Source organism: Dunckerocampus dactyliophorus, chromosome 9 (assembly GCF_027744805.1).
Source record: "Dunckerocampus dactyliophorus isolate RoL2022-P2 chromosome 9, RoL_Ddac_1.1, whole genome shotgun sequence".
Lineage (NCBI taxonomy): Eukaryota > Metazoa > Chordata > Actinopteri > Syngnathiformes > Syngnathidae > Dunckerocampus > Dunckerocampus dactyliophorus.
The window spans coordinates 13641662-13666782 of record NC_072827.1 but is presented as its reverse complement, the minus strand read 5'-3'; the positions used below and the strand labels follow the sequence as shown (position 1 = coordinate 13666782).

General features: G+C 41.3%; 1 protein-coding gene across 4 annotated transcripts; it reads right to left on the bottom strand.

Annotated features, from left to right (window-relative positions):
• On the bottom strand, positions 1–24678 carry agpat3 (1-acylglycerol-3-phosphate O-acyltransferase 3). 4 transcript variants are annotated; one of them, XM_054786181.1, is made up of 10 exons: positions 24461–24678; positions 12360–12417; positions 12003–12233; positions 9283–9452; positions 9016–9177; positions 6541–6694; positions 6342–6444; positions 3679–3754; positions 2987–3185; positions 1–769 (listed from the first exon to the last, which is right to left on the bottom strand). In XM_054786181.1, the coding sequence occupies exons 3-10, from the start codon at positions 12178–12180 to the stop codon at positions 678–680; spliced, it is 1134 nt and encodes a 377-aa protein (XP_054642156.1). In that variant the 5' UTR covers positions 12181–12233; positions 12360–12417; positions 24461–24678; the 3' UTR covers positions 1–677. The 4 variants fall into 4 exon arrangements, with proteins under 4 accessions (XP_054642156.1, XP_054642157.1, XP_054642159.1 ...); XM_054786182.1 differs by lacking the exon at positions 24461–24678 and adding an exon at positions 20426–20860; XM_054786184.1 differs by lacking the exon at positions 24461–24678 and adding an exon at positions 20753–20775.
• Positions 24679–25121: the final 443 nt, after the last annotated feature.

Here is a 25121-nt window from a genome sequence, read left to right as displayed (position 1 = left end):
TTTTTAAACTTCATGGAAATGGTGTTTGGGGTGACGGGAAGTGGGTGTGTTCTGGGTACATGCACAGCCCTTATTGTAGACACGGGCCCCTCCTAAACAGGATGTTAAGGGGGTCAGGTCGGGTGACAGAGTGAATGACAAAGTGCCGTTTTTAATTTGAGACATGAATGTTTCCCTAAATAGTCTTACATTGGTGTTCCAGTCATGGCTCTCGAGCTGAAAGTAAACATTTGAATGATATAGAAAACACGGAGCACTAACTGATAACTGACAGGAAGTGGAGGGAGGTAGTGCCAAGCAGGACATGGGCTAAGGTGAGCATGTAACCACAGGTAGGTTAGGAGGTGAGAGGTTTAAGATCAGTGTTACCAGGATTTAATGGGACTTGTTTGTGGAAAGTGGGTCACCGGTTGGCTTAAGATGCCGTACAGCATCCCTCCCCCCCATTATGTTCTGTGCTACACACCCGTGAGCTGGAACTGCAGACCTCCCTCCCATGCTTTTTACTCTAGTGCCACTATGTAGTATTTCTAAGTCTGGTCTCTATTGTGGTTTCACAGCTGGGGTCTCCTCCACGACTCACCCTGGATTCAACGGTAGGAGGAGAAAGGGAGTTGAGGGCAAGACGCCACAGGGTGAACAGAAACATCCGTACATGGAGGGGGTGGTAACGCGCTTTAGTTTTGTTTCTTGGTCTCCCGGTCACCGTAACTGGAGCCTGTTTTCTTCACCTCGGTGACGCCGATGAGGCGGCGGATGGCGATGGAGGCTGGACAGAAACAAGAGGGGTGGGGGGAAAATGAGGGCAGAAGTTCAAATGTCAACTGGTTCTGCGGAAACTTTATTTATGTCGACTACAGATATCGATATTGGCATAAAAATGAGATCTGATCATATTGGTATCTGGTTTTCTTACAATATTGCATGTAACAAACCAGCCCTGCATTGTATCGTTCTGCAAAATCAAGCGTGAAAATTACCTTACATGTTGGTGACTCACTGTCTTTAGATGCAATACAATAATGGCAATAAAACATACAAATAAAAATAATCATTCAAAGCGGGAACAGCCAGACACTCAACACAAAAGGGTCCAGAGTCAAGAGGAGTAAGCAGTTTTACAGGTGAGTTTTAAACTGTGATTTAAAAATACCGACAGTCCAGTAGACGAATGCGGAGTGGAAGAGCGTTCCACAGTCTGGGTGCTGAGCAGCTGAAAGCCCGAGCACCGAAAGTAGTCATGTTAAAACGAGACGTGGCGAGCAGGGCAGCGAATGAGTGGGACGGGATGTGGGGAGGGAGATCAGGTCATGCAAGTATGGGGGCGCCAGGTTATGCAGTCCTTTGAAGGTTATGAGGAGGAATTGATATTGAATGCGTTGTCGAACAGGAAGCCAATGGAGTTTAGAGAGAATGGGTGTGATGTGGTGTTGGTAATAATTCTGGCAGCACAGTTTTGAATAAGCTCAACTTGATGGGTGAGTTTCTGTGGAAGAGTAAGAGGGGCGTTACAGTAACCAAGGCGAGAGGTGACCAAAGCATTAATGAGAATTTCTGATGAGTGCTGGGAGAGAGACGGTCCGAGTCAGCAGATGTTGTGAAGATGGAAGAAGGCTGTGTGTGAAATATTATGAATGTGGGATTTGAAAGAGTGTGCTGTCAAGGATGACTCCGAGGCTTTTGACTTGAGAAACGGTAGGAACTATACAACCATCGATTTCCATATTGAGGGCCTTGGAGAGCGATGACTTCGAGCCTACAAGAACTTCACTTTCATTGCCATTGAGTGTGAGCGTATACGTGGACATCCAGTTGTGCTGGCCTGAAGACAGTGTGTAAGGGCAGTAGGGGGTGAGACAGATCTGAGTGTCATCAGCGTAATGATGACGACAAACCCCAAAATAACGAAAAATATTACCGAGGGGAAGAAGATAAATTCCAAAAAGTAGGGGACCGAGGACTGAACCTCGGGGGACACTGTGAATGATTGGTGAGCATGCATATTTGACATTGTGACCTTGAATAAATTGAAAACATTTGGACATGTAAGAATAGAACCACTGTAGAGCTCACTGCAGGCTACACGATCCAGGAGGACAGTGTGACATACATACATATATATATATATAAAATTATTCTCTATAAAATGCAGTTTTGTAAAAATTTGTGTGTGTCTGGAACAAATGATTGTATTTGGAATTATTTCCTATTGGAAAAATCGCCTCAATTTCCAACCGTTTGTTTTCATCTGACCTTTGGGAACAAATTAATCATGAAAACGGAGGTTTCACAGTACAGTAATCCCTTGTTTATCACAGTTAATTATTTCTAGATCAGACTGCGATTTCCGACAAGCATCAAAAACCTATTTATGACCTTCTAAATACAGTTTTTAACATTAGAGCCCTCAAGACATAAAATAACACCCCTATAGTCACGTTTACACTTGTATTACCCAATATAGTACACATAAGAGAAAATGAGACATAATAGAGACTCACAAATATTAGCAGTGCGACAGTTCTTTGTTGTTGTTCCTTTTTTCACTTTCGGTTTCTGGACAGTACTTCCTGCAGTGGCCAATGTCTTATCAATATAACATTCATGATACCGAGTGACCAGTGTAGAATACTACATATCATCCCAGCATCTTTGAAATTGTCTTTTGAATGCCATTTTTAAGCTGGAAAATGCTTAATTTTAGCAAAAAAATACATCAAAGTTGTTTAAATATGCATATTTTTGACTAATAATTGTCCGTATTCAACCACAAAACACAAAATTCAACGCGCCGTATTTGTCTTATTTTGCACAAACAGGGCGTATTTGTGAAATGTATCCAGTGGCATCAAGCACAATGTGTTCATCCATTACACAACATTAGTTTGAGGGAAGAGTTGCCGCCAATGTCGGTGAAGTCCCGGACAATATGGGTATATCGGTAAGAAAGCCAATATCGAACATATCTATTGTAGTGTGGACCTACCTATGATGAGGAAGATGATGAAGCCAATGATGAGGAGGGGTGACCCGCTGACCACCACTCCACAAGCAAAGTTGATAAGTGGCGAAAGCAGCAGGGTGGCCCAAAACAGGAAGTTGAGCAGCGTCCAAGGTCGGCGAGGAGGGATTATTGTGGGCCCGGGGAACTTGCCTTCCTTGCTGTATGCTTCCTGTAAAGCATCCTGAATGGGAGATCATAAAAATGCTCTAACTGGATATTTGTATGTGTATTTAGAGGACAGGGTGTTTTTACTTAAATAATAATCTGGAGTGCATGAGAAAGTGGAAAGAAAAACACAACCCTCTTTGATCATGAGGTGTCAGTCAGTATACTGCACAACACAGCAGCAACAGTATACCACTGATGAGTGCATTGTCAACACATCCAACATTTTAAAGCACAAGCAGATGTAAATAAAGCTGCTGGATGCTGACCATGCATTACACGTGAAACTCTTCTTGATTTTATTAAAAAATATACATCAGGAGGTTGCCCCCAGCCACAGTAGTTAAAGCCAGTGGGTTTTTTTTTATTACCCCGGGCCTAATTAGAGACACCGGCGGTTGACACCCTGTGACAATATTGGAGACCTGGTGATTAACTGAATTAAGTGGAGGATTTTCGGTCATAATGTCATGCATATGTCCAACATGATGTTACTCATCCTTGCAGACCTTCTCCTGGTAGAGCTTATGCAGCCAGTTGGCACACTCCGTCTCATCATCTGGGATCTCCTCAACGGGGAAGCGTCTGTATGTGAAAAAAATAAAGTGAATATAGTAAAGGCAGATACAATATGAACCATAGGAGGACAATCAATCACTTCAAAATCAAAATAAAGCCTTTATTAGTCCCACCGGGGGGGAAAAGCAAACCCCTGTTGTTCAAGAGTTTGGACACATTTCCACTGCTTATTCATAAAGTTGGAAATCACAAGATGAGTTGTGGCACTGTCTGACCACCAGGGGGCCCTCTAACCTGAAACGAAAGTCCTATTAAAACGCAGAGGGAGATAATTACAGTACTCCTGCTAATGCCTATCCAAATACTGACACATGACTTATCTAGCTCTTTGTCAATGAATCATTGCAGTATGTAAAAAAAACAAACTGTGAAGCTACTGAGAATCTACAAATTAAGCTACAAATTAAAGATTCAACCACTGAAACTATTTTTTATGTTCAGGAATGCAAATACAGATCTGACATCTTCAACAAGAAATAAAAAAATATGAAAATAACAAAAATAATAAGGGCCGCACGGTGGCCTAGTGGTTAGCATGTTGGCCACACAGTCAGGAGATCGGGAATATGTGGGTTAGAATCTCCGTCGGGCATCTCTGTGTGGAGTTTACATGTTCTCCCCGTGCGTGGGTTTTCTCCAGGTACTGTGATTTTCTCCCACATTCCCAAAAACATGCATTTTAGGTTTACTGGCGACTCTAAATTGTCCATAGGTATGAATGTGAGTGTGAATGGTTGTTTGTCTATATGTGCCCTGCGATTGGCTGGCGACCAGTCCAGGGTGTACCCCGCCTCTCGCTCGAAGTCAGCTGGGATAGGCTCCAGCATACCCGCGACCCTAGTGAGGATAAGCAGCATAGAAAATGGATGGATGTATAAAAATAATAATCAGCTTTACTATTTTGTTCTGTTATTTTGTTAAACAGTAAATTGGAAAATGCATGTCATCGGAGTTACAGGTAAGCCGGAGCCGATCCCAACTAAATTCTAAATTTTTCCTCCACCCCCCCAAAAAGTAAAAAAAATACAGTCAAACCTGTCTTAGCGGCCACCTGCCTATAGCGGCCACTGAAAAATCCCCTGCACCAAATTTACATGTTCTAGACCCTGTGTATAGCAGTCACCTGTCCAACGCGGCCAGCGGCCACCCGTTTTGTCTCCCTTGGTCAATATCTGACCGCATATAGCGGCCAAATTACCGACTCAAGTAGAAGCTTCATGTACGAAAAAGTTTAGTTTTTCAATCAATGAAGCCATCGTGTGTAGACTTTAATTACTGAGTCCTAGCTCAGTCACAATCATTCACAAGATCCACACAAACTGTCAGTTGTTTCACATAAAAAAGCCATCTTCTTTTGAGCTTGCTATTTCCTGGTCAAACATGTAACTTTAAGAGCATTTGCACTAAAACATTACCGCAAAGTAGGCTGGGAACAGGACGTGCTCCCAGCGACGCTACAATACAATACTGCATGTTAAAAAGGCAGCGGGAGCAAAACTGAGTTCGGTTGTACTTAATTGAAGTATTTTAGAATGTACTCACGTTATTTTTGATCAATCCTCATCCACAAATCCATCACAGTCCTCATCTTCTGTATTCGACACAAAAAAAAGCTGTCTTCTTTTCCGTTCGCTACTACAGTCTGTTAACTTGTCAGTGTTATTCAGCTCCGAACCGTATTAAGGGCGACCTGACTCCAGCAAATAAGGAAACTTCTCCTGTTGCTTCTGCCAACTTTATTTATTGAACGCGGCCACCAGACAGCAGCTCAGAACACACACACACACGTCTCGTCTCTCCTTCCTGCTTGCCCACAAGCCAAATGTTAAACAAGCCACACTACATAGCTGTCCAGGCAATGCCCGTAACAAGTGACACTGTTTATTTCCTGGTGTGAGACAATGTGCACTGGTCAATCCACACTATGTATTCTTTACTTGCGTATCTTGCTTGCTGCTGTAACAAGTGAATTTCCCTGCTGTGGGATAAATAAAGTACAATACAATACTGTAATGCCCCTTGTTGTGGGGAAGGAGAGACTCACGTCGCCGATGCACTTTAATGGCTTTATTAACAGCGGAGAACACTGCAGGACTTTACATCCACGCCAACATAAACACACTTCCCAACTCTCTCGAAACTCACAGCTAGCACTGAGCCTAGCTCTCCTGCTCGGGACGCCCACCGTCACTTCCTGATGAACTAAAGCTGTAATGACACTCTGCCGTATAAAAAGTAAAATATTAAAAACAAGCGTAAGACATTACTAGCACATAAGTAATAATAACAAGCCTAGTAGTGCTGTACAACTTTTATCCGCAGTCCCACAGTGCCCTCTACTGGTCAACATTATTATTTTTTTCTTTTTTTCCCCTCTACTGGTCAACATTCAAACTGGACGCCAACCTGTCTATAGAGGTCACCTGTCTATAGTGGCCACTTTTGCAGTCTCCCTCTCGTGGCCGCTATAGACAAGTTTGACTGTACAATATATATTTAACATGAGTACAGCACGTGACAAAGGAAAGCCCTGGCAGTGGATAAGGGTTGCATTCAGACAAATTACTAGCAGGTATCAGTGGTATTTTCTCACCTTACACTCATGTCAGCTTTGTACTTCTTGCCATTCACAATGCCCAGGAGAGTGGGAGTTTGCTTATCTTTGAAGTTGAGTGTCACGTCATAAACAGCAGTCACTGCAGAAGGAATACAAAGGGGGGGGGAAAGTACATTTTCACGTATGCGTTGTGAAACATAAAACATTTTGGGTTTGTTTTTTTTTAACACTCTACCTGTGCCCTTAAGACACTGCAGGGTGGTGGTGAATCCCTTGGTACGTGGTAGGAGGTGATATTTCAGCTTGGGCAGGCCTTTGCTCTCTGCAACTTGCATACTTATTTGGTGCTTCTTCTCTGTGAAGCGGGTACCTTCACAATACAGCAGAAACTGGGAGGGGAGAAGAGGAGAAGCAGAAATTCAGGTACTTTACTAGAGATGCGCCGATAAACCGATATCAACCGATACTGATATCAGCAGCAGCTCTTCTAACTAATGTCGTATAATGAATGCACACAGTATGCTTCTTTTACTGTGATGACACAGGATGCATTTTACAAACAAAGACTATTTGTGCAAAATAAGACAAATACTGCAATATGCAATGTAAGTTGTAGAAAAAGTGCCATATTTATTTTAAGCATTTTGTCTCAACAAAATACTCATGGAAAAAATCATAACTAATAGTCAGTAGCCAATAGTCAACATTATTACACGTGCTCCTACTATCAACAGCAGTGATACAGTTTGGAAAGCTGCACATTTCTATGTGGCACAAACACCCGTATAAGAATAAAGTAAAGTGCAAAGCAGGAAACGCTGGACTAATACAATAATTTATTTCCCCAGTACTAATATTTTGCTTCAGGTACACTAACTGTGTAGATGGGGACTCACTTGCACACCTATATCAATACTGACAGGAGCACATATCTAATTTTTATGCCGTATTATTGAACATGCCTACATTTTACACATCAACACAAAGAAAACCTTTGTGGTGGGCTCAAAAACTGACAAAATAGAGACCTTCTCCTGCAGAGAGATGTCTGAAAGGTTTATTTGTATTGGTGCCAAGATAACTGAAAGTGAAAACTAGGCCAAACACATTTACTTTGAAACCTACAAACTTACATCATTTTGTCTTTATTTAACTTTTTTGTCTGCTGTGTTCAAACAATGTGTGCTCAGCTGTGCTCACAGCCACGCTCTGGAGAAGAGCCAAGCAGTCATACTGTGCAAAGTTTATAACAGACACCCTTCTACATTTCATGCTTCATTTACCAAGCTTGTCAGATTGATCTGAACTCAGCTGCAAAATATATGTAATGCAGCAAAGCATACAAAATGATGGACTTGGACCAATATTGCTACTACAGTGGAACCTTTAAGTCAAACACCCTTAAGGTGGTATCATTACGTAGTCAACTAAATGTGGAAAAATGCCTCAACAGCTGCACCAACCTCAGAATCCAAATTCCCCATCATGCATGACGTCCCGTGAGACTGTGTGTGTGAAATGTGTAACATCACCACTCTGATACAAGCAAAAAACCCACCATGCACAAGTCCCCAGCGGTGACAACATGACCGACCCCATCGCGCATCCGAAGCAGAGCCGCAAGAAATAGGGATGAGCCGAATAGTTGTTTTAAGCGAGTATCCGTTACGGATAATGCATTTTTGCCGAGTACGAGCATGAAACGAGTACAGCTCATCATTACCCGTAATCGTGATGAAGGAAAATCCTCATTGGGTAACTACTTATGTATTCACTCTTCACACTCTGTGATTGGCCGGTCACACACAGCGACCGCCCCTCCCTTGACAGACCCGCTACAGAGCTAATTCACATACAGACGATACAGACTGTGACTGTGCTTGCTTGGCTCGACTCCAGCTCACGTTTTCTATTTCGTTCTATTTCGGTTTGTATGATATTTCAAGTTAGTTGGTAGACTTGTTTCGTTGCGTATGCAACACATTTAACAAGACAGTGTTGAAAATGGCTCGTGTCGCGTTGGTTACTGCTTGTGGGTTTTTTTGTTTTTATTTTGTCTTATTTTTACACTTAAAGGGCTGATGATTTACGTTTCCATTATTTTTAAAGAAATCAAGAGGCCTACCAGCCTCCCAGAACGGATTGTGTTCGATCGAAGAGGTTTGACTGTACTATATACTACACCGGTGGCGTCCAAACCTTTTCCACAAACTGAGGGCCACAAACTGAAAAATGAAAGGATGGAAGGGCCGCTTTCATATTTTGTAAAGCAACACATGTAGATACAGTATGTCAAGAAGTATTTCAAGAAAAAAATGCATCTCATCACTGTGAAAAAGCCTGTTATTCGTATGAACTTTGGTCTTTGCTCTTTTTTTCCACATTTTTGCTGGGTCTTTTTTAATATTTTCCAAATATTTTAACTTTCTTCTTAAATAACCTTTGTGCATTTTCTTCTCCTAATATTTACACTTTATTCAAATAATATTTCAACCTAATCCCATAATACTATATTTAAACTTTATACTACTAAATGTTATTTTTCCTCATATTACAATGTTATTCTTGTAATATTACGTATTTTTCATGTTAAATTACAACTTTTTTGTCTTAATTTTTTTTTTTTTTACTTTATTCTTGTAAAAACACACTTTGGACACCCCAGCACTACACTTTTCACAACTCAACAGTTCCGCATCCATGTACTCACCCACATATATTCAGGATAGTCTTTAAGCCTTTCCAGTCCTCTGAAGACAGTTTTACGGTCCTCCTCCCACTTTCTTTTGCAAAAGACTATTTCTAAGAAGTACCAGGTCCAGCCAATCAAAGGAACCTTCAGTAGCTCATGTTTGGCTAGGACTTTTGAACTCTAAAAAGGGGATAATAAGGCACAAGAATTCCGTTAAATGTGTGGGCAAGTGCAGACTTAAAAGTAACACATGGGTTTGAACTTCATTTGAAAAAGTCAACTGACCCCAAGGACACCGTATCTTTCACACATGGTCCAGCCACAGAGGAAGTCGATCTCGTAGTTGTGGTTGAGGATGATGATGACGTGTTCTTTGCCAAACTTGTCCACCGTAGCCTGGTCAGTGTAAAGGGTGCAATCTGTGCCGGACCACCACTCCAGCAGCATCACCAACTCTGTCCAGAAAAAAAAACATTACAAGATGGCAAGGTGTGCAGTTGCCACCTAATAACTTTTAACGTCGATCCTGCAGTGATGCCCATGATTTCACAAGTTTTCCTACTAGGGTTGGGTATCGTTTACATATTATTCGATACTGGTGCCAAATCAGTACTTTTGAAATGGTGCCTAAACCGGAACTTAAAAAATGGAAAACATAAATTTTGTCCAATAACAGTACCTTCTTATTTTTACGAAATGTTCGCAAATTGCAAGATTTTACAGTACAGTAATCCCTCGTTTATCGCGGTTAATTGGTTCCAGACCCGACCCGTGATTAGTAGGAGTCCTTATTTATAAACAGAATATTTTCGTAGATAGAGCATAGAAAAACTGTTTATGACCTTCTAAATATTTTTTCTTAACATTGCTTACATTATTAGAGCCCTGTACACATGAGCTAACACCCCTACAGTCACCAATACATTAGTATTAACCAATATAGTAGACATAATAAAAGAAAATAAGCCATTTACGACATAAATAAGACTTATGCTCATGTGTGTCGCTAGAAATGTGTTCCGGTGCTAGGGGAGCTGATTTATGTTGGGCGTTCAGAGCTGAGTTTTAAGATTCAAGATTCAAGATTCAAGATTCAAGATTCAAGAGAGTTTTATTGTCATGTGCATAGTACAACAGCAGTTATACCATGCAATGAAAATCTTATTCTGTTCATTCTCCCAAGAAAAGAAAGAAAACAAATGAAAGAATAAGAACATAAGAAACATAAACACATAAACATATATACCAATAAATTAAGCAACAACAACAGAAGAGACATTAATACAAGTAAATAATACAAATAAATAAATAAATAAAGTGCTATGAGTGTGTGCGTGTGTTGCGTGCGGCGTGTGCGAGTGCTTCGTTGAGAAGCCTGATGGCCTGTGGGTAAAAGCTGTTTGCCAGCCTTGTGGTCCTGGACTTCAAACTCCTGTAGCGTCTGCCTGACGGTAGGAGTGTGAATAATGAGTGTTGTGGATGTGTGCTGTCCTTGATGAGGTTACTTGTTCTTCGTAGGACTCTAGATGTATAAATGTCTTGCAGTGAGGGGAGGGCTGCCCCAACAATGTTCTGTGAGGTCTTGATCACCCGCTGGAGTGCCTTCCTATCACGTGTTGTACAGTTACCGTACCAAACAGTGATGGAGGCGGTAAGGACACTTTCGATAGTGCATCTGTAGAAGCAACTCAGGATTGTGGTGGACATGCCAAATTTCCTCAGTCTTCTCAGGAAGTACAGTCTCCTTTGGGACTTCTTCAGAATTTGTTGGGTGTTGTGAGACCAGGTGAGGTCCTCGCTGATGTGTGTGCCAAGGAACTTGAAGGTTTTCACCCTCTCCACCTCAGTCTCATCAATAAACAGGGGTCTATGCGGCTCCTTTGCCCTTGTTCTTGGGTCGATGATCATCTCTTTAGTCTTATCTGTATTGAGAAGGAGATTGTTATCACGACACCAAGCTATGAGGTCCGCCACCTCTCTTCTGTATAATGTTTCAACACCACCAGTGATCAGTCCGATGACTGTAGTGTCATCTGCAAATTTAATGATGCTGGTGTTGTTCTGGGAGGCCACGCAATCGTAGGTGAAGAGCGTGTAGAGGAGTGGACTCAGCACACACCCCTGTGGGGTCCCAGTGCTCACAATTCTTGAGCTGGATGTGCGGTTGTGGACTCTGACTGACTGGGGCCTGCCTGTGAGAAAGTTAAACACCCAGTTACAGAGGGAGGGAGACAGGCCAAGTGTGAGGAGCTTATCTGTGAGTTTGTGGGGGCTGACTGTATTAAAAGCAGAGCTATAGTCTATTAATAGCATTCTGACGTATGTGTCCTGGCCCTGTAGGTGAGAAAGGGCTGTGTGGATGGCAGTGTTGACTGCATCATTCGTGGACCGGTTCTGGCGATATGCAAACTGTAGAGGGTCCACGGTTGCCGCCGGGATGCTCTTTTTGATGTGGGTCATGACTAATCTTTCAAAGCACTTCATAACAATAGGAGTGAGTGCTATAGGGCGATAGTCATTCAAGCAGGTCACGTTGCTCTTCTTGGGTACGGGCACTATGGTGGTGGACTTAAAGCAGGTCGGTACAGATGCTTGTGCAAGCGACAGGTTAAATATGTCAGCAAGCACATCAGCTAGCTCTGATGAGCAAACCCGAAGTGCACGTCCTGAGATGTTGTCTGGCCCTGCTGCTTTTCGTGGGTTTGTTTTGTTTAGAACCCTGCGCACATCAGCTGATGTCACCATGAGAGGTGAGTCCTGTGTGCTCCCCAGGTTCAGCCACCCTCTCTGCTCATCAGGAGTTTGGGTGTCAAAGCGGGCATAGAACTCATTCAACTCATCAGGAAGTGTGGTTTGGCTGGACGTGGCTACGCTACTCTGCTGCTTTTAGTTTCCATCCATCCATTTTCTATGCCCCTCATCCTCTAAAAATAATATGATTACACACAATAAATATGACATAGAATTTCAGTCACTCACACAATATCGGAATATATTCTACTTACGGCTCCAGAGGGAGTATGAGAGCCGGCAGTTGATTCTGCGATAGAGCTGCTTGTTGATTGGCCAGATAATGCAAGTGCACAGCTGGATGAAGTTTATGATGAGGCCGCTCACCACAAACACAAAGCCCATCAACAACTGAAGGATGAACAGGCCCTTGAGGTAGGCCAGGAGAGCCATGGTTGAGGAGCCCAGAGAGCTGAAGCGGCTCCTCTCGATACACTATAACCAACCTGAGGGGAGAAAAAAAAAACACATGTGGATCTACAAGGACAGGAACCAAGATTAAACATCGCATTATAGGTGAAAATGTGTCACAGTTAAGATCACTACTAAGGATTACTCCTCATGTTCCTTACCACGGTGGGATCCTTTTATAAGCCTCGTTTGCACGGTCCTTCGGACAATACTACAGTCCTGAAACAAGAAACAGACACTTATGTGTAAAAAGGCTTACATACATTTTTCCAAGCCGTCTTTAACGTTCTGCCCAGGCCACTACGCCTCTAGACTCCTCAGACTCTATTCGTTAAGTACATCTTGACAATTAATTATGGCCCAGACTTACAACTCTACATTACACTGACTCAAGGACCTAGAAACGTCTTACAATAGATTCGTCAGAGTGTTGGTGGCAGCAAATCTTCTTTATGGAGGAAAACGTATGACACTGAAACGCCCTATAAATGTACTGAAATGACATATTTGAACAGTCCCATGACAGAAAACAGACCCCAAGACATGGTACTTAACAATGCTGTACTGGCTGGGATGTATTTGTATAGTTCTCAGTCAGAAAAAAAGTCATTCGAACCCCTCTTGAACCTACTAACACTTGACAGCACCTTTTCAGAATGTCAGTACCAAAGGTTTGAGGTGTCTTAGGCCCTGTCCACACGTGAACGTTCCTGAGATTTTTTTGTGTTCGCATTCATACTGTAGCGGATTAGGAAATTGTTGCCTTCGGACGGGAATGAATCACTGAGTGAAAACAATGTAATACACAAGCACACCCATGTGTGGCGCTGTCAACAAACATGCAGGCGGAACCATGTGACACGCCAAAACATAGAAGAAGAAAGAACACATGCGCATAAGTCTGTCGTCTTCCGCTTTTCAAGACTTACGAGAAGTAAAATTACTTCTAAGAGTTATTATGGAGTATAAGACAACAAAATATGAGAAGAATGTCGACTGGGGTGACTCATGTCCGTCGGAATATTTAGACATTATGTTGTTTGTCGTCAGAGCTCACTTCTGGTCACATGACGGCGACGAGGCGGCGGTGAGTCGGTGACGTCATCGTTTTCGTATTGCCTGTATACATAGGAAAGAAAAGCTAGTGTTCTCAGATTTTCCCCGCTCTAGAAGCTCTGTATTTCTCAAAAAATACAGTTTCAGTCACCCAGAACAGCGTTCCCATGTGGGTGAGACACTCAAACAATAAAATACTTGGCCGTTTTGACCTGAAAACGTTTCCATAGGAATAGCCCCTCCATAACATCACTGTGGCATGTTTCGGTCAAAATACCCAGAGGTTCAAGAATTACCTCCCTCTATACGGGCCTGTTCAATGGATTTTGGAGGGGGGTGGGTGTCCTGTCTCATGCATACTGCAGTGCGGAGACAAAGAAGGGGATTAGCCCAGCAGTCAAGATTCCCACCATGGTCTGTAGCCCCAAGAACTGGTAAAAATCCCAAATAAAAATCCATCCACTTTGCTGTAATGTCCTGTGTGGATTTAGAGGTGATCTTATGTGTCTGTGCATCCAACAACACTGCAGCTCTTCTTAGCTTTTGGCTTCAACGTGATAGTGGTGTATTCGCTTGTGAGAAAAGGCAATGGTAGATCTTCGACCAGGGAGTTCCCAAGTCATGGGGAGGGGGGCATGCCATCTCATGCAAATCATTGTGTGTCACAATAGGGCCAAAATCCCAACAGCTTCTTGAAAAAAAAAAAAAACAGTTTCTGAAATAGACAGCCAACATAAAAATGAGTTGCTTGTGTAATTTGAAAAAAAAAAATCAGTTTTACAAAATATATTTAAGTTAATGAAAACTACAAGCAAAATACTGAACATACCTAAATTGATGACAGTGTCAAAACGAGCATTACTATCTTTGTAAATGCTTTCCTGTAAGCATTCAACTTGGTTTCCCAGAAGGGTTGACGTCAATCTCATTTGCAAATTCTGACTTTCAAGGTAAATGAAGCACAGCATAAAAAAATTGTCACAGTCACAAAAATTGCTGATCCCTTTGCGAGTGTTGTCATAACAAAGCCAGGTGACAGATGGGTGTTTTCTTTGTAGGGGACATCTCATATATACCGGGGGCTCCTCAGACCTTTTTGTGATTACATCAAACGTGAACATCTGAGTGCATCATGTCTTGTATTTGTGGCTGACGGCAGAGTTAGAATGTTGTAAACTGATGCATGCAGCTCCGATCGAAGAACATGACATGGCTACCGTGGCTCCATGGCTAAGTATGTGCTTTGAGAAATATGGCTGGTGTATTATGGACTGCACAAGATTACCAAAGAGACGGATTGGAGTAATGATCACTGAGACCACCTTACACATCATTTCAACTAGAACAGGGGTCTCAAACTCACGGCCCTCGGGCCATTTGCAGCCCCACTCAATCGTATCTTGCGGCCCGCGACTGGACATCAAAGAGTAGTGTAATTGCAGCCCACAACATCCGCGCAAGCTCAGTGTTACTTACATACTTACAGGGGCAAGTAAACACCAACACTGAACTAACAGTGGTGTTAGTGGACCGGGGAAAGGGTGGCCCTAGACAGAACAGAACACTACCTACAATGATAGTGCTAACACAAAATGACAGTACAACACATAACAGGTAAGTAAACAGACATAGGGCAACTACTAAACACATAACTTCAGCAACTTTTTACAAACCAAGTACCACAATGCACGCTGGGAGCAGGCATCACTCCCAATTACACAGCAAACAATAACCTGCTACCCAAAAATGTCATACAATTCTTCTCAACAAGAAAAGAAAAAATATAAATTAAAGAAATAAAAATTAAACTTAAAACACTTATATGCGAGAACAACGCGAAAAACCTTCAGCATTTCAGTATGTGGAATCAAATAACGGAATGGACTGAGTAAGGGACTCAAACAATGCACTAATATGATCAATCTCAAGAAACAATAAAAGCAGTTGATGTTTGCAAAATGCAAAGAAGAAGAGCCCTGAACCACTGTGTACAAAATGCTGTGTCTAATCACTACAACACTCATTACTCTTCATTCTTGTGAGTTCATTGTCAGTATTCACTCATTATCCAACTACAGTATGTTCTGCTATGTCTGTTTTATACATATTATTTATTATGACTGTTAATTTTGTCTATATGTGCCCTGCGATTGACTGGTGACCAGTCCAGGGTGTACCCCGCCTCTCGCCCGAAGCTCCAGCATACCCGCGACCCTAGTGAGGATAAGCGGCATAGAAGATGGATGGATGCATGGACAGTTAATTTATGCTGACAAGAACTTTGACAAGCACAGACTAGATTTGGAATACAGGAAGTGAATAAATGTATTGCAATTGATGTGAAACAAATGGGGGGTAGGATTAAATAAGCTTCCTGCTCCTTTTGGACACGTGAAACTGCGAACTGTAATGTGTGATGTATTCCTGTGTAATTTGTATGCATGTTGAAATAAATTAAACCATTACCAATTAGGGGTGTGACAAAACATCTTAATCTCAAACTGTCGCAATATTAAATCCTACTATGGATTATCCATACTTGTATCGTTTTTAAAAAAATTATTAAAATACAGCCGCTATAAACTTTTAGTGCCATCCCTTCTCAGTGAGTCGAGTCACCATTTTACATGTCATCTAGGAGGAGCTCCTCACCAGAACGGTAGAAAATTGGGCAGAAACCACAGATGAAGAAGAAATGAAAGAAGAAGAAAAAAACAACCACGCATAACCAGCAGACTCTAATTAAGTTAAATGGAAAGATCAGCTAGCATAGCATAGGCGAGACAATGCTGACTTTGCAGTATGGAAGACATGTCAGACAAAAATAGGACACACGGGCGGTACACGATAGACATGAACAGCAAACTTGTTTATCACCACGCTCATGGAGAAAACTGCCCGGTAAGAGAAGTGTTTATTTTTGTATTCACATGCTAAATATTGTGTTATTCAATCAAGAGACGTGTGATTAGTTTACGTCGTTTATTGTCAAAATTGTCATGCTGCTCAATCTTATTCGAGTTATTCTCTCTTTCCGGTGAATACACCACTACTGCCATACTACAATAAATATTTATTTTTGTTATTCTTCTACTTTACAGAGTTGATCTACTTGAGCGACATGAGATGTTGTTTTTTCTGAATGAGTGTAAAATAGTGTCACTGTTTGTCAGACACCTAAATTAAAATCCTGTTTACACTTAAGTTGCACTAAAACAGTTTCTTTTTGCAGCATTGCTGCTTGTATTCTGTTTAAAATATGCTGTAAAAATTCCATTCATTTTCTACACTTTGTCCTCATTGGGGTCACGGGTAAGATGGAGCCTATCCCAGCTGAATGCAGCAAAATACAAACTATGAAATTATTGATTTTTTTGTGTCACCCTATCACCGCATCATGATATTAGCGTTATTGTGAGCCATGTATTGTGAATTGTATCGTATCTATCGTATCGTGAGGTACCCTGAGATTCCCAGCCCTACTCCCAATACTTGATGCGGCCCAGCCTCACCCAGACTCTACCTCCACTGGCCCCCAGTGCAATTGAGTTTGAGACCCCTGAACTAGAGATAAGTGTGGATAAGATAAATAGGCTTGTTGAGTACCTGTACTCTGTTAGTACTAAAGTGCACTGTTGTAACTTGAGCAGAATGTGGCTTTTAGTGCTGCCTTTCTGGAAAAGCTGGTGCTAAAAACACATGGACATTACTGGCAAAAAACCATACCATGCAGTGTAGATAATGTAATGGTACAAATTGTATATACAGTATGCTAACATTGTAGGTGGTCCCCAACAGCCCGGAAGATTGTGTTTTCAAAATCTGAAACAAAAACTAATTTTCATTTCGTATAAGACTAATTGAACTGACCTTACGAAGTCTGGAGCATCTTCTAACATCATTTTTGTTCAGACCTAGAGTCCCAAAGTAGACCAGCGTGTAACAAAAACAACCAAATCTTTGCAAATTATGCCACTTGTTCAGCACATTACAACAGCCCTTCCTGGCAACCAATTTAAATATTGAAATTACTGCAAATCCCAGGTAAATTTTTAGACTTGGGCAGATGTTTTAGTGATTGTGATGCTTGTGTGACAACGGATACAATTTTCTGGCCAATCACCGATCTTTAAAAAGCCTGACCTGACGATTCTCATTTTGGCCGATACCAATTAAAAAAAAACAAACTGACAGGATACACCTTCAATGATATATCGAGGGAAAGGCTTCTTGAGACGTCATCTGTACTTCTGTGAAGAAGGTGTCGGATGTTTCGCTCCTCATCCGAAGAGCTTCGTCAGCGAACTAATAAGTGCTCAAATAGAAATGAAAAGTTTAGAAAATTGCCGTCCAAACTACTCAATATCAGTTGCTTTAGTATTCTATTTTTCACATTTAAAAAACAAAAACAACATACAAAAGGGATTACACTGCAGACCTGCAAAAATAAAGCGCAAAGCGACCGAAAACGGCTGGTCGTCCAATGTCATGAACGCCATCATTTTCCTTGTGGAACAGTATCCCTGCTCTTTTGACTGCTCATAAGCGCTAACATCGTACCGCTGCCTTGCTCCGGTAAACTTTAGCTTTAGCTTGATTTCTAGTTGCTAGTCTGGCTGAGCAAAAGGGGACAGTGGCTGACTTTCAGACATTTACGGAGGTGGATAAGTTTGGTTTCATACGTAAGGATTGGCCGATCACCCACAGTTAAGAAGTACACATGCATTTCGAACTACTTCTACTTCTGACGACAACAACATCTGCAAATTTGAACATCTCAATCATCCTGAAATTCCAAAACTGTCCAAAATTTGGGGGACTTGCACAAAAACTCACAGGTCATAGTGATATCATGCATGCCATGAGATGAGATGCTGACACTCAAAACTCAAGGCCTCAAATCTCTACAGTATACATCTTGAGAGCTCAGTTCAGTGAACATAAAAAGGATAAACTTTTTAGGTATTTCACTTTTTCTTAGGCTTTTAGCATTCAGTGGCTTTTCTGCAACACCAAAAAACTAAACTTTTACAAATTCAACATGTACATTTCCTATCAGAATAATTGAAATGATCTTGGGAAGTCTGGCCCATCGTCACATTTCTTTCACTTTCTATTGTAATATTTCATTAATTACAACTAAAATGCATATTCCACTGATGGATAGATCAATAAATTATGATAAATTTAATAAGTAATCTCTCTAGACTAACCAATCCAGACGGGAAAACCCATAACCAACCAAATTAAGAGCAACAGCAGACTTACTGCTTGACGTTGTTGGCAGCACTTAACTACTTAAAGTAAAGCAATAAAACAATCCATGTGTACTGATCAAGTAAATACGTTTGAATGGAAAGCATGCACTATCTACAGTACCTCAGTCAGCTCAGTCTCTTGGGCCAGTGCACGTACAATGTTTCCAGGTGTTTGGGTTAGAATGCAGCAGAATGATGCAATGCTGTCATGTGATCATCTGTGCCACGGATGTCATCAAGTGCAAACATCCACAGTTGCCAATTGCTTACTGACCTTTGTTCAAAATGGGAGTGCTCTATTCATCCTATCATCACACACTGTCATTCATGGCTCCTATACTGTATTATTGGTAAATTGAAAATGTCAACATGGAATAAGTTAGTAGGATAATTTGTGTTCAAAAATTGGAAAGTAGGACAGTGTCAGATATGTCTGTGTAGATTCTCAGTCATCCAGGTTAAGGTAATCCACAAAGGTTGAATCGAGGCAATTGGACTCTTCTTGTTTGTTGAAGGCGTTTCACCTTTCGTACAAAGGGCTTCTTCGGTTCTAAAATTTCTAAAAATGTGTGGAGTTTCCCTATTTACGTCCCTGGTGGGACACAATAGGGTTGTTGTCATTATTGTGGCCCGGTGTAGCTGGTGAACGACCATCCGACATAACAATAGCTTGTTCGTCTGTCTGGTAATAACCGTAGTCGCCTCACAATCAGCCACTACACACAAACGTACATGGTCCTCTTTAGCACCATACTTGCGCTGTTTCACTCTTCTTTTAGATGGTCCAATTTCTTCTAATTCTTCACAATGGGTGGAGAAATTATCTGCAATTTGGCATATATGAACAAATGTCATCCTTTCGCTCATCATTTGTATAAGCCGGTCCATTAAACATGTCAACAAATTATTTTATTTGACCCAAATGGGAAACATTTTGCACAATATACAAATGTCCGTATACGCACTTTTGTACTACATTGGCACACAATATTGAGAGCTCAGCGTTGGGGCAGCAAAAGTGTTTCACAGCTCATACAGATTTCCACACTTGCAAAGACCTAGACCTTTGTTCTTGTTTCACTCCTGACACACTTTGCTCCTTACTTCATCATTGTACTTTGTACACACTACACACACGACACAAACTGAGACTTAAGACACAAGAGAGACAGGAATTCATAATGCCTACTGAAAAGACAGACAGATTTAGTAACCCGCAAAACAACTTTACTTTGTAAAATGTAATAAACCAGCTCTTGTTTTTTGTTTTTTTTTGGGGGGGGGGGGGGGGGGGTATTTTCATTGGACAGTGTTTTGCTTTATCTTTGGCTTTTCTGCAACACTTATTTCTAGGAGTTTGACAGTACACTCAGCTCACGAGACGAGACGTTACACGATATTGGGTCTATGGATTTGATTTTCACAACTTCAATGAAAAAATGTATAAGTCGACAAACAGACCTTTTATTAAACCCATTACTTATCAACCGCCACCACAAGTAGATTACAGTCCTGTGGGGAACACTGTTCCCTGAAGGAAGACAGGCCCATTTGTGATCCAACTAAACTTGGAAAGATTAGAGTCAGTGACCGGGTTAAAGCTGCTTAGGGCTGGACAGCTGTTTGTCACTATTCATTTAAAGGCACTTGATGTGAACTTCACTTTTTTTGTTGTTGTTGTTTTTGCTCCATTCTCATGGTTTTATGGAAAGCTCTAAAGAGCCACTACTCCGGTTCTAGTCAGGGAAGTACATGCCCTTTTTGCAAACATACAAACTCTACTTCTTTCAAGATGCACATATACAAATACTTGATGTAAACTGATGCCTTTTTTTAGGTCAAATTTTAAACACTTTAGAGTGGAGTCCATCGTATTCTCCTGGGCCTGTAAGCTATACTTTAACCGAACTTACCAGTAGACATAGTAGGCCATCGCCATGACCACCAATGCCCCACAAATCCCAGTGAAGATCATCACAGCACTCTGGTTCAGCATTTTGGCTGCTGCTGATTCACCAAATGAGTGCCAAAACAAAAACAAAATGCCAACTGTGAGCAGCAGGTAGTCACAGGCTGCCCTGCTCCATAGCCATCGTAATCCAGCAGAAGGAGAGCGATTGTGATGACAGCGGGAACACCTTCTGTTGGTGGAACTGCCTGCTTAGATAGTGTTCACTGGGAACCAAAGAACCTCCAATTGCAAAAGAGGCTTAAAAAATGCCAAAAAGCCACACAAATACCTAGTGGTCACTGTAGACGGTCAGGAGATTCCACTAATGGATGTAAGAAAGGAGGGCGGCACACATGTCCCGTAGAACTGTCTGGCTGTATTCTCATTCCCTAATCCAATGGATTAGATTAGTGACGATTAGCAAAGTACAGGCATCCTGGATACGTCGCATCTCATTACCATTACTGAAGAAGAGGGCAGTGCTCTCTCCAAGCAGGGTGGAGAGGACCAATCGCATGGTCGAGAATGCAATCCCATCTTGCTATTGGCCATCCCGCATTTAAAAGCAAGCGCCCTCAAAACAAAATACATTTACTTCCTCCAGATAGTCAGCAAAATATCATGGCTGATAGACTGTATGTGCCTCCCTGCTACAAACCTTTGCAGAAATCAACTTTGTTTTGTTTGCATAATCATGCTTATTCTGTCTAAGACTATTACATAATAATGTCAAATCGTGCCGAGTTTTGGAAGAACACCCCCAAACTATCATTACAGAAAATGAGATTTGAGGATCAGCAACTCTTTCAAAGCACTGACCAGTTAAGCGGACTGTCGCTACCAGTGGAAAAGGTGCAACAGTGACCTGCGGAATTCTTCTTCACAACATCTAACTCTGAGCCAGGCTATGGAAACTTGGACCCAAGTGGGACAAGGACCTTTCACATGACCCCCAAATATTTGTAGGCTAGATAAGGCACACTAACTTTAGGTCTTCTGAGTGTACAGCTATCTACCACAGCAAAAATATTTTCGATTGTGAAGATGCAGAGAAATCAATTCCAAAAGATTTAGCTGGGAGCTTGTTCACGGCTACAGATGTGGCATGCATTTCACCCACACGAAACTGACTAACTACTACGACTGTACGTAGGGTATATGCATAATATCAAGTCCTGTGGCAGATCTATCCATGGTGTAACATACTGTACCTATTTAATGCCTGATCAGCTTTCCTTGACAGTGTCCGTCCTTCAGGACTTTGTAACCCCAAATAACAGTATCTGGTGGACAGGAATACAACTTGAACTCTAAAAGTCATCCACATGCTTCATCTAACATCACTTCTGTTCAAACCTGTCATCCAAAAGTGGGCCAACATGCAAAAAAAACAATCAAACCTTTGTAAACACTCCCACTTTTTGAGCACATTACAAAAGCCCTTTAGTTCAGTGGTCCCCAACCATTTTTGACCCACGGACCGACTTGTGTTCCCACAAATCTCCCGCGGACCGGGGGTGGGGGGGTGGTGGGGTGGGGGTGTCTTTCATACATTATAGCGATCTAATTTATCTTATTTATTATATATTGTGTAAAACTAAGACATGAATAACATCAAATTAAAAGCAAAAAATGAATGCCGACCCACCATCCACCAGTTCAAATTCCAGCCAAGTTTTTCGAGAGAAATTATTACATCACTGTTTGACGTGTGTGGTAAAAGGCAGTGCGCTAGCATGAATTTACTTCAGACAAATGTGGACATTAGGACTCAATAAGTAATCAAAACTTACCTTTATGCATTCCCACATAGTATCAGCATTTGACAACAAATATGACGTGAAAGAAAAATGGTAAAAATACAGCAGTAGCCTATCTGTGCGGCATGAGATAAAGTTAGCACATGCGCAATGGACATGCGTCAAGTGAGACGGATGTAACAGAGAGAATCCGGCCACTTTTCAAAATAAAACATAAAAAAAAATGAAATAATGGAAATTATTTTTTCTTTCTGTGCGGCCCGGTACCAAATGACGGGGTAATACATTTAAATATTTAAATAACTGCAAATTCAAGGTAAATTTAGATAGGGACTGACATAGCGTGAAATTGAGGCCCACCTAACACACAAACATTTCTTCCTAGATTTGTAGGGTCCTATAAAATCTGTTTCATTTTTTTTCCAAATTCCATTTTTATGTTTTTATTTTTTTGAATTCTGTTTTTTTTTTTACCTTTTACACGTACTTTACCAGCATAGAGTGTGTACTTCTGTGAATACAGTAAATAAAATGTCCGTTCATTAAATGCAAAAATTCTTACATTTATTGATGCAATCCATCATTAGACAATTTTTCCCAGTATTTCAGGAATGAATGTAGCTTGGCTAACTCTTCTAATGGGATGTCAGCCTCTGCACACTAACTGTAATGGCCATGCTTGTGGTTAAGGAAGATGTAGTCACCTATGCAATTCCAATTGCATTATTAATGTGAGATATTTTTTTTTTACGACACCCTTATTTTCCTTACACAATTAGACCGGAAGTGGCGGACAGCGCGCTTATTTTGGCTCGAAGTCTGTTGACGGTTACACGTGGCTCTCGTCATTATTCCACTCAGAACTTACATGATGTCAGCGGGCACCGTAAAACGCTTGTTTGCATTAACAAACGGTAAAACACAACATGGTGTATACACACCCAAACAGCCTGAGTAACACACGCACAGCGCAAACTAAGGTAACCCAGCTGGCTTCCATTCATGCTCAGTAAGCGAAGCGTTTCGATGTTTTTTTTCCAGCAACTTTCGCTGGTGTTTCGACATGTTTAGTTCAGCGGGGGCAGGTTAGTGTTTGTGATGAGATTCCGCCACGTTTGAGCAGTCCGATGGGGAAATACTTCCACACACAATGACAGCATTTCATTCACATTATTTCAATTTCCGCGAGATTCCACGTTTAACAGTAGATTCCGTTTTTATTGGCCAATTCCGTGATTCTGTCTGCGAATCAGTTAACGCGGAAATCATAGAGCCACAGATTTGCAGTCGCCATCACCAAATTTGAATAACTCAAGGTCATGCAATTCCAAAACTATCCAAAACCCAGAGTTCAACCTGATATCATGCTTGAATCATGTCAACTTCATCACATCTCCTATACCACAGTATACCCCATGAGAGCTCAGTCCTATGAGTATTCAGCTTGTTCATGTTACATTATCCCTTTTCTCTTCCTCATTTTGTTTGTTTATCTTACAAATTATTTCCGCAATTTCGCTGCCTTTGTGCATTTCTTCCGGTCTTATTTCAAGTCGTTCTCATTATTTATTTTGTGTAAGGTGTCGGTTGACATTACTTGCGAGAGGGTGTGAATGAAATGAATGCCCCATGTCAGAACTTGCATCTTATTAACGCTACTCCGTAAGAACACATGTTTATTGATTGTTTGTTCACACAACTGGCTTCTATAAACAAGTAGTCGAGTTTTGAATAAGCAATGCTGCTAATGTTCGTAAACGCTCCATAATGAGCCACTAGCTGCTAGCATAGCAGTCATATGGTGACAGTTATCGGTGACCCATGTGCCCGGGACGTCTGTTACCAGTCCTGCCAACTCACACTAGCAAGCATAAGGTTGAATTGTATACACTATAATACTACATATTAATACCAATACGATATTTGATGTGAAATCCTATTAAGTTACCTTCTGTGAAGCTTGTCAAAGAGCAATTATTTGAGAGTAGCGGACACAAGCCTGCACCTGACGATTTACCGTTTCACAAGGAGACTACAAGAAGGGAAAAAGTATCCGAGTAAGTTAGCATATTAAGAGTTTATATGTTTATTGACATAATATTTAGGTGCAGGGAGGGAATGGTTTGGTTGTGTCATTCCGTTGCCAGCGCACCAATACGGCTTTAGGCTAGCGTTATGCTATGCTAGTTAGCTAGCTACCGTTAGCCATCAGTACGGCTCATTCTCTGTAGGTTTACCTGCAAATGGAGCACTTGGGAGTGGAGCCGGTCCCTAGATCCGCTAATACTTTGTCACCGGCTTCAAGCCTGGTGGAGTTGTTAAAAAATAAAAAAAAATATAAAGACCCCTTTACGGAGCCCCCTTTTCCCTCTACGTCCCCTTCTAGAGACGTTCCAAAGATGACTTGAGGTCATGCGATCTTCAGAGCACTATTGTTTGTCGGCTCGAGCGCCACATTTCCTCAAAGATGACATCCGGTCTGTCAGTCCTCCTAAAACATATATATATTATAAAATAATATAAGATAATAAACTAAACACTTGTCACATTTTAATTGCCACTACTGCACAATTACCTAAGAATAAATAGACGTCGATAATTATTTCCACTTAGTCGTTCATTACTTCAATCGTACAATTGCCACATTAGCTCATTTTAAATGTCTATCTTCGTAATGATGTGTGCCAAATAAAACTATTCCCACGACGCACAATCATTAGTCTTATTTTTATGCTTTGGCACATTTTGTAACGTCCGGAAACCAAAAGAAAGCTGAAATGTTTTTCCGTGAAACTTTCTCTTTTACACACGTGTATGACGATAATTATGCATATTTTTCAGCCATAGGTTTATGAGTTACCCTCTGAAGTAGCGGAATACTGTCATGAGTATGAACTG

What these genes read in the sequence shown, in the direction of transcription:
- agpat3 (XM_054786181.1), bottom strand. Translation starts at nt 12,180, where the DNA reads ATGGCTCTCCTGGCCTACCTCAAGGGCCTGTTCATCCTTCAGTTGTTG. An exon ending in AAAGATACGGTGTCCTTGGG is followed by an intron (nt 9,178 to 9,282) that starts GTCAGTTGACTT and finishes TCCCCTTTTTAG; the next exon opens with AGTTCAAAAGTCCTAGCCAA. An exon ending in ACTATCCTGAATATATGTGG is followed by an intron (nt 6,695 to 9,015) that starts GTGAGTACATGG and finishes CTCCCCTCCCAG; the next exon opens with TTTCTGCTGTATTGTGAAGG.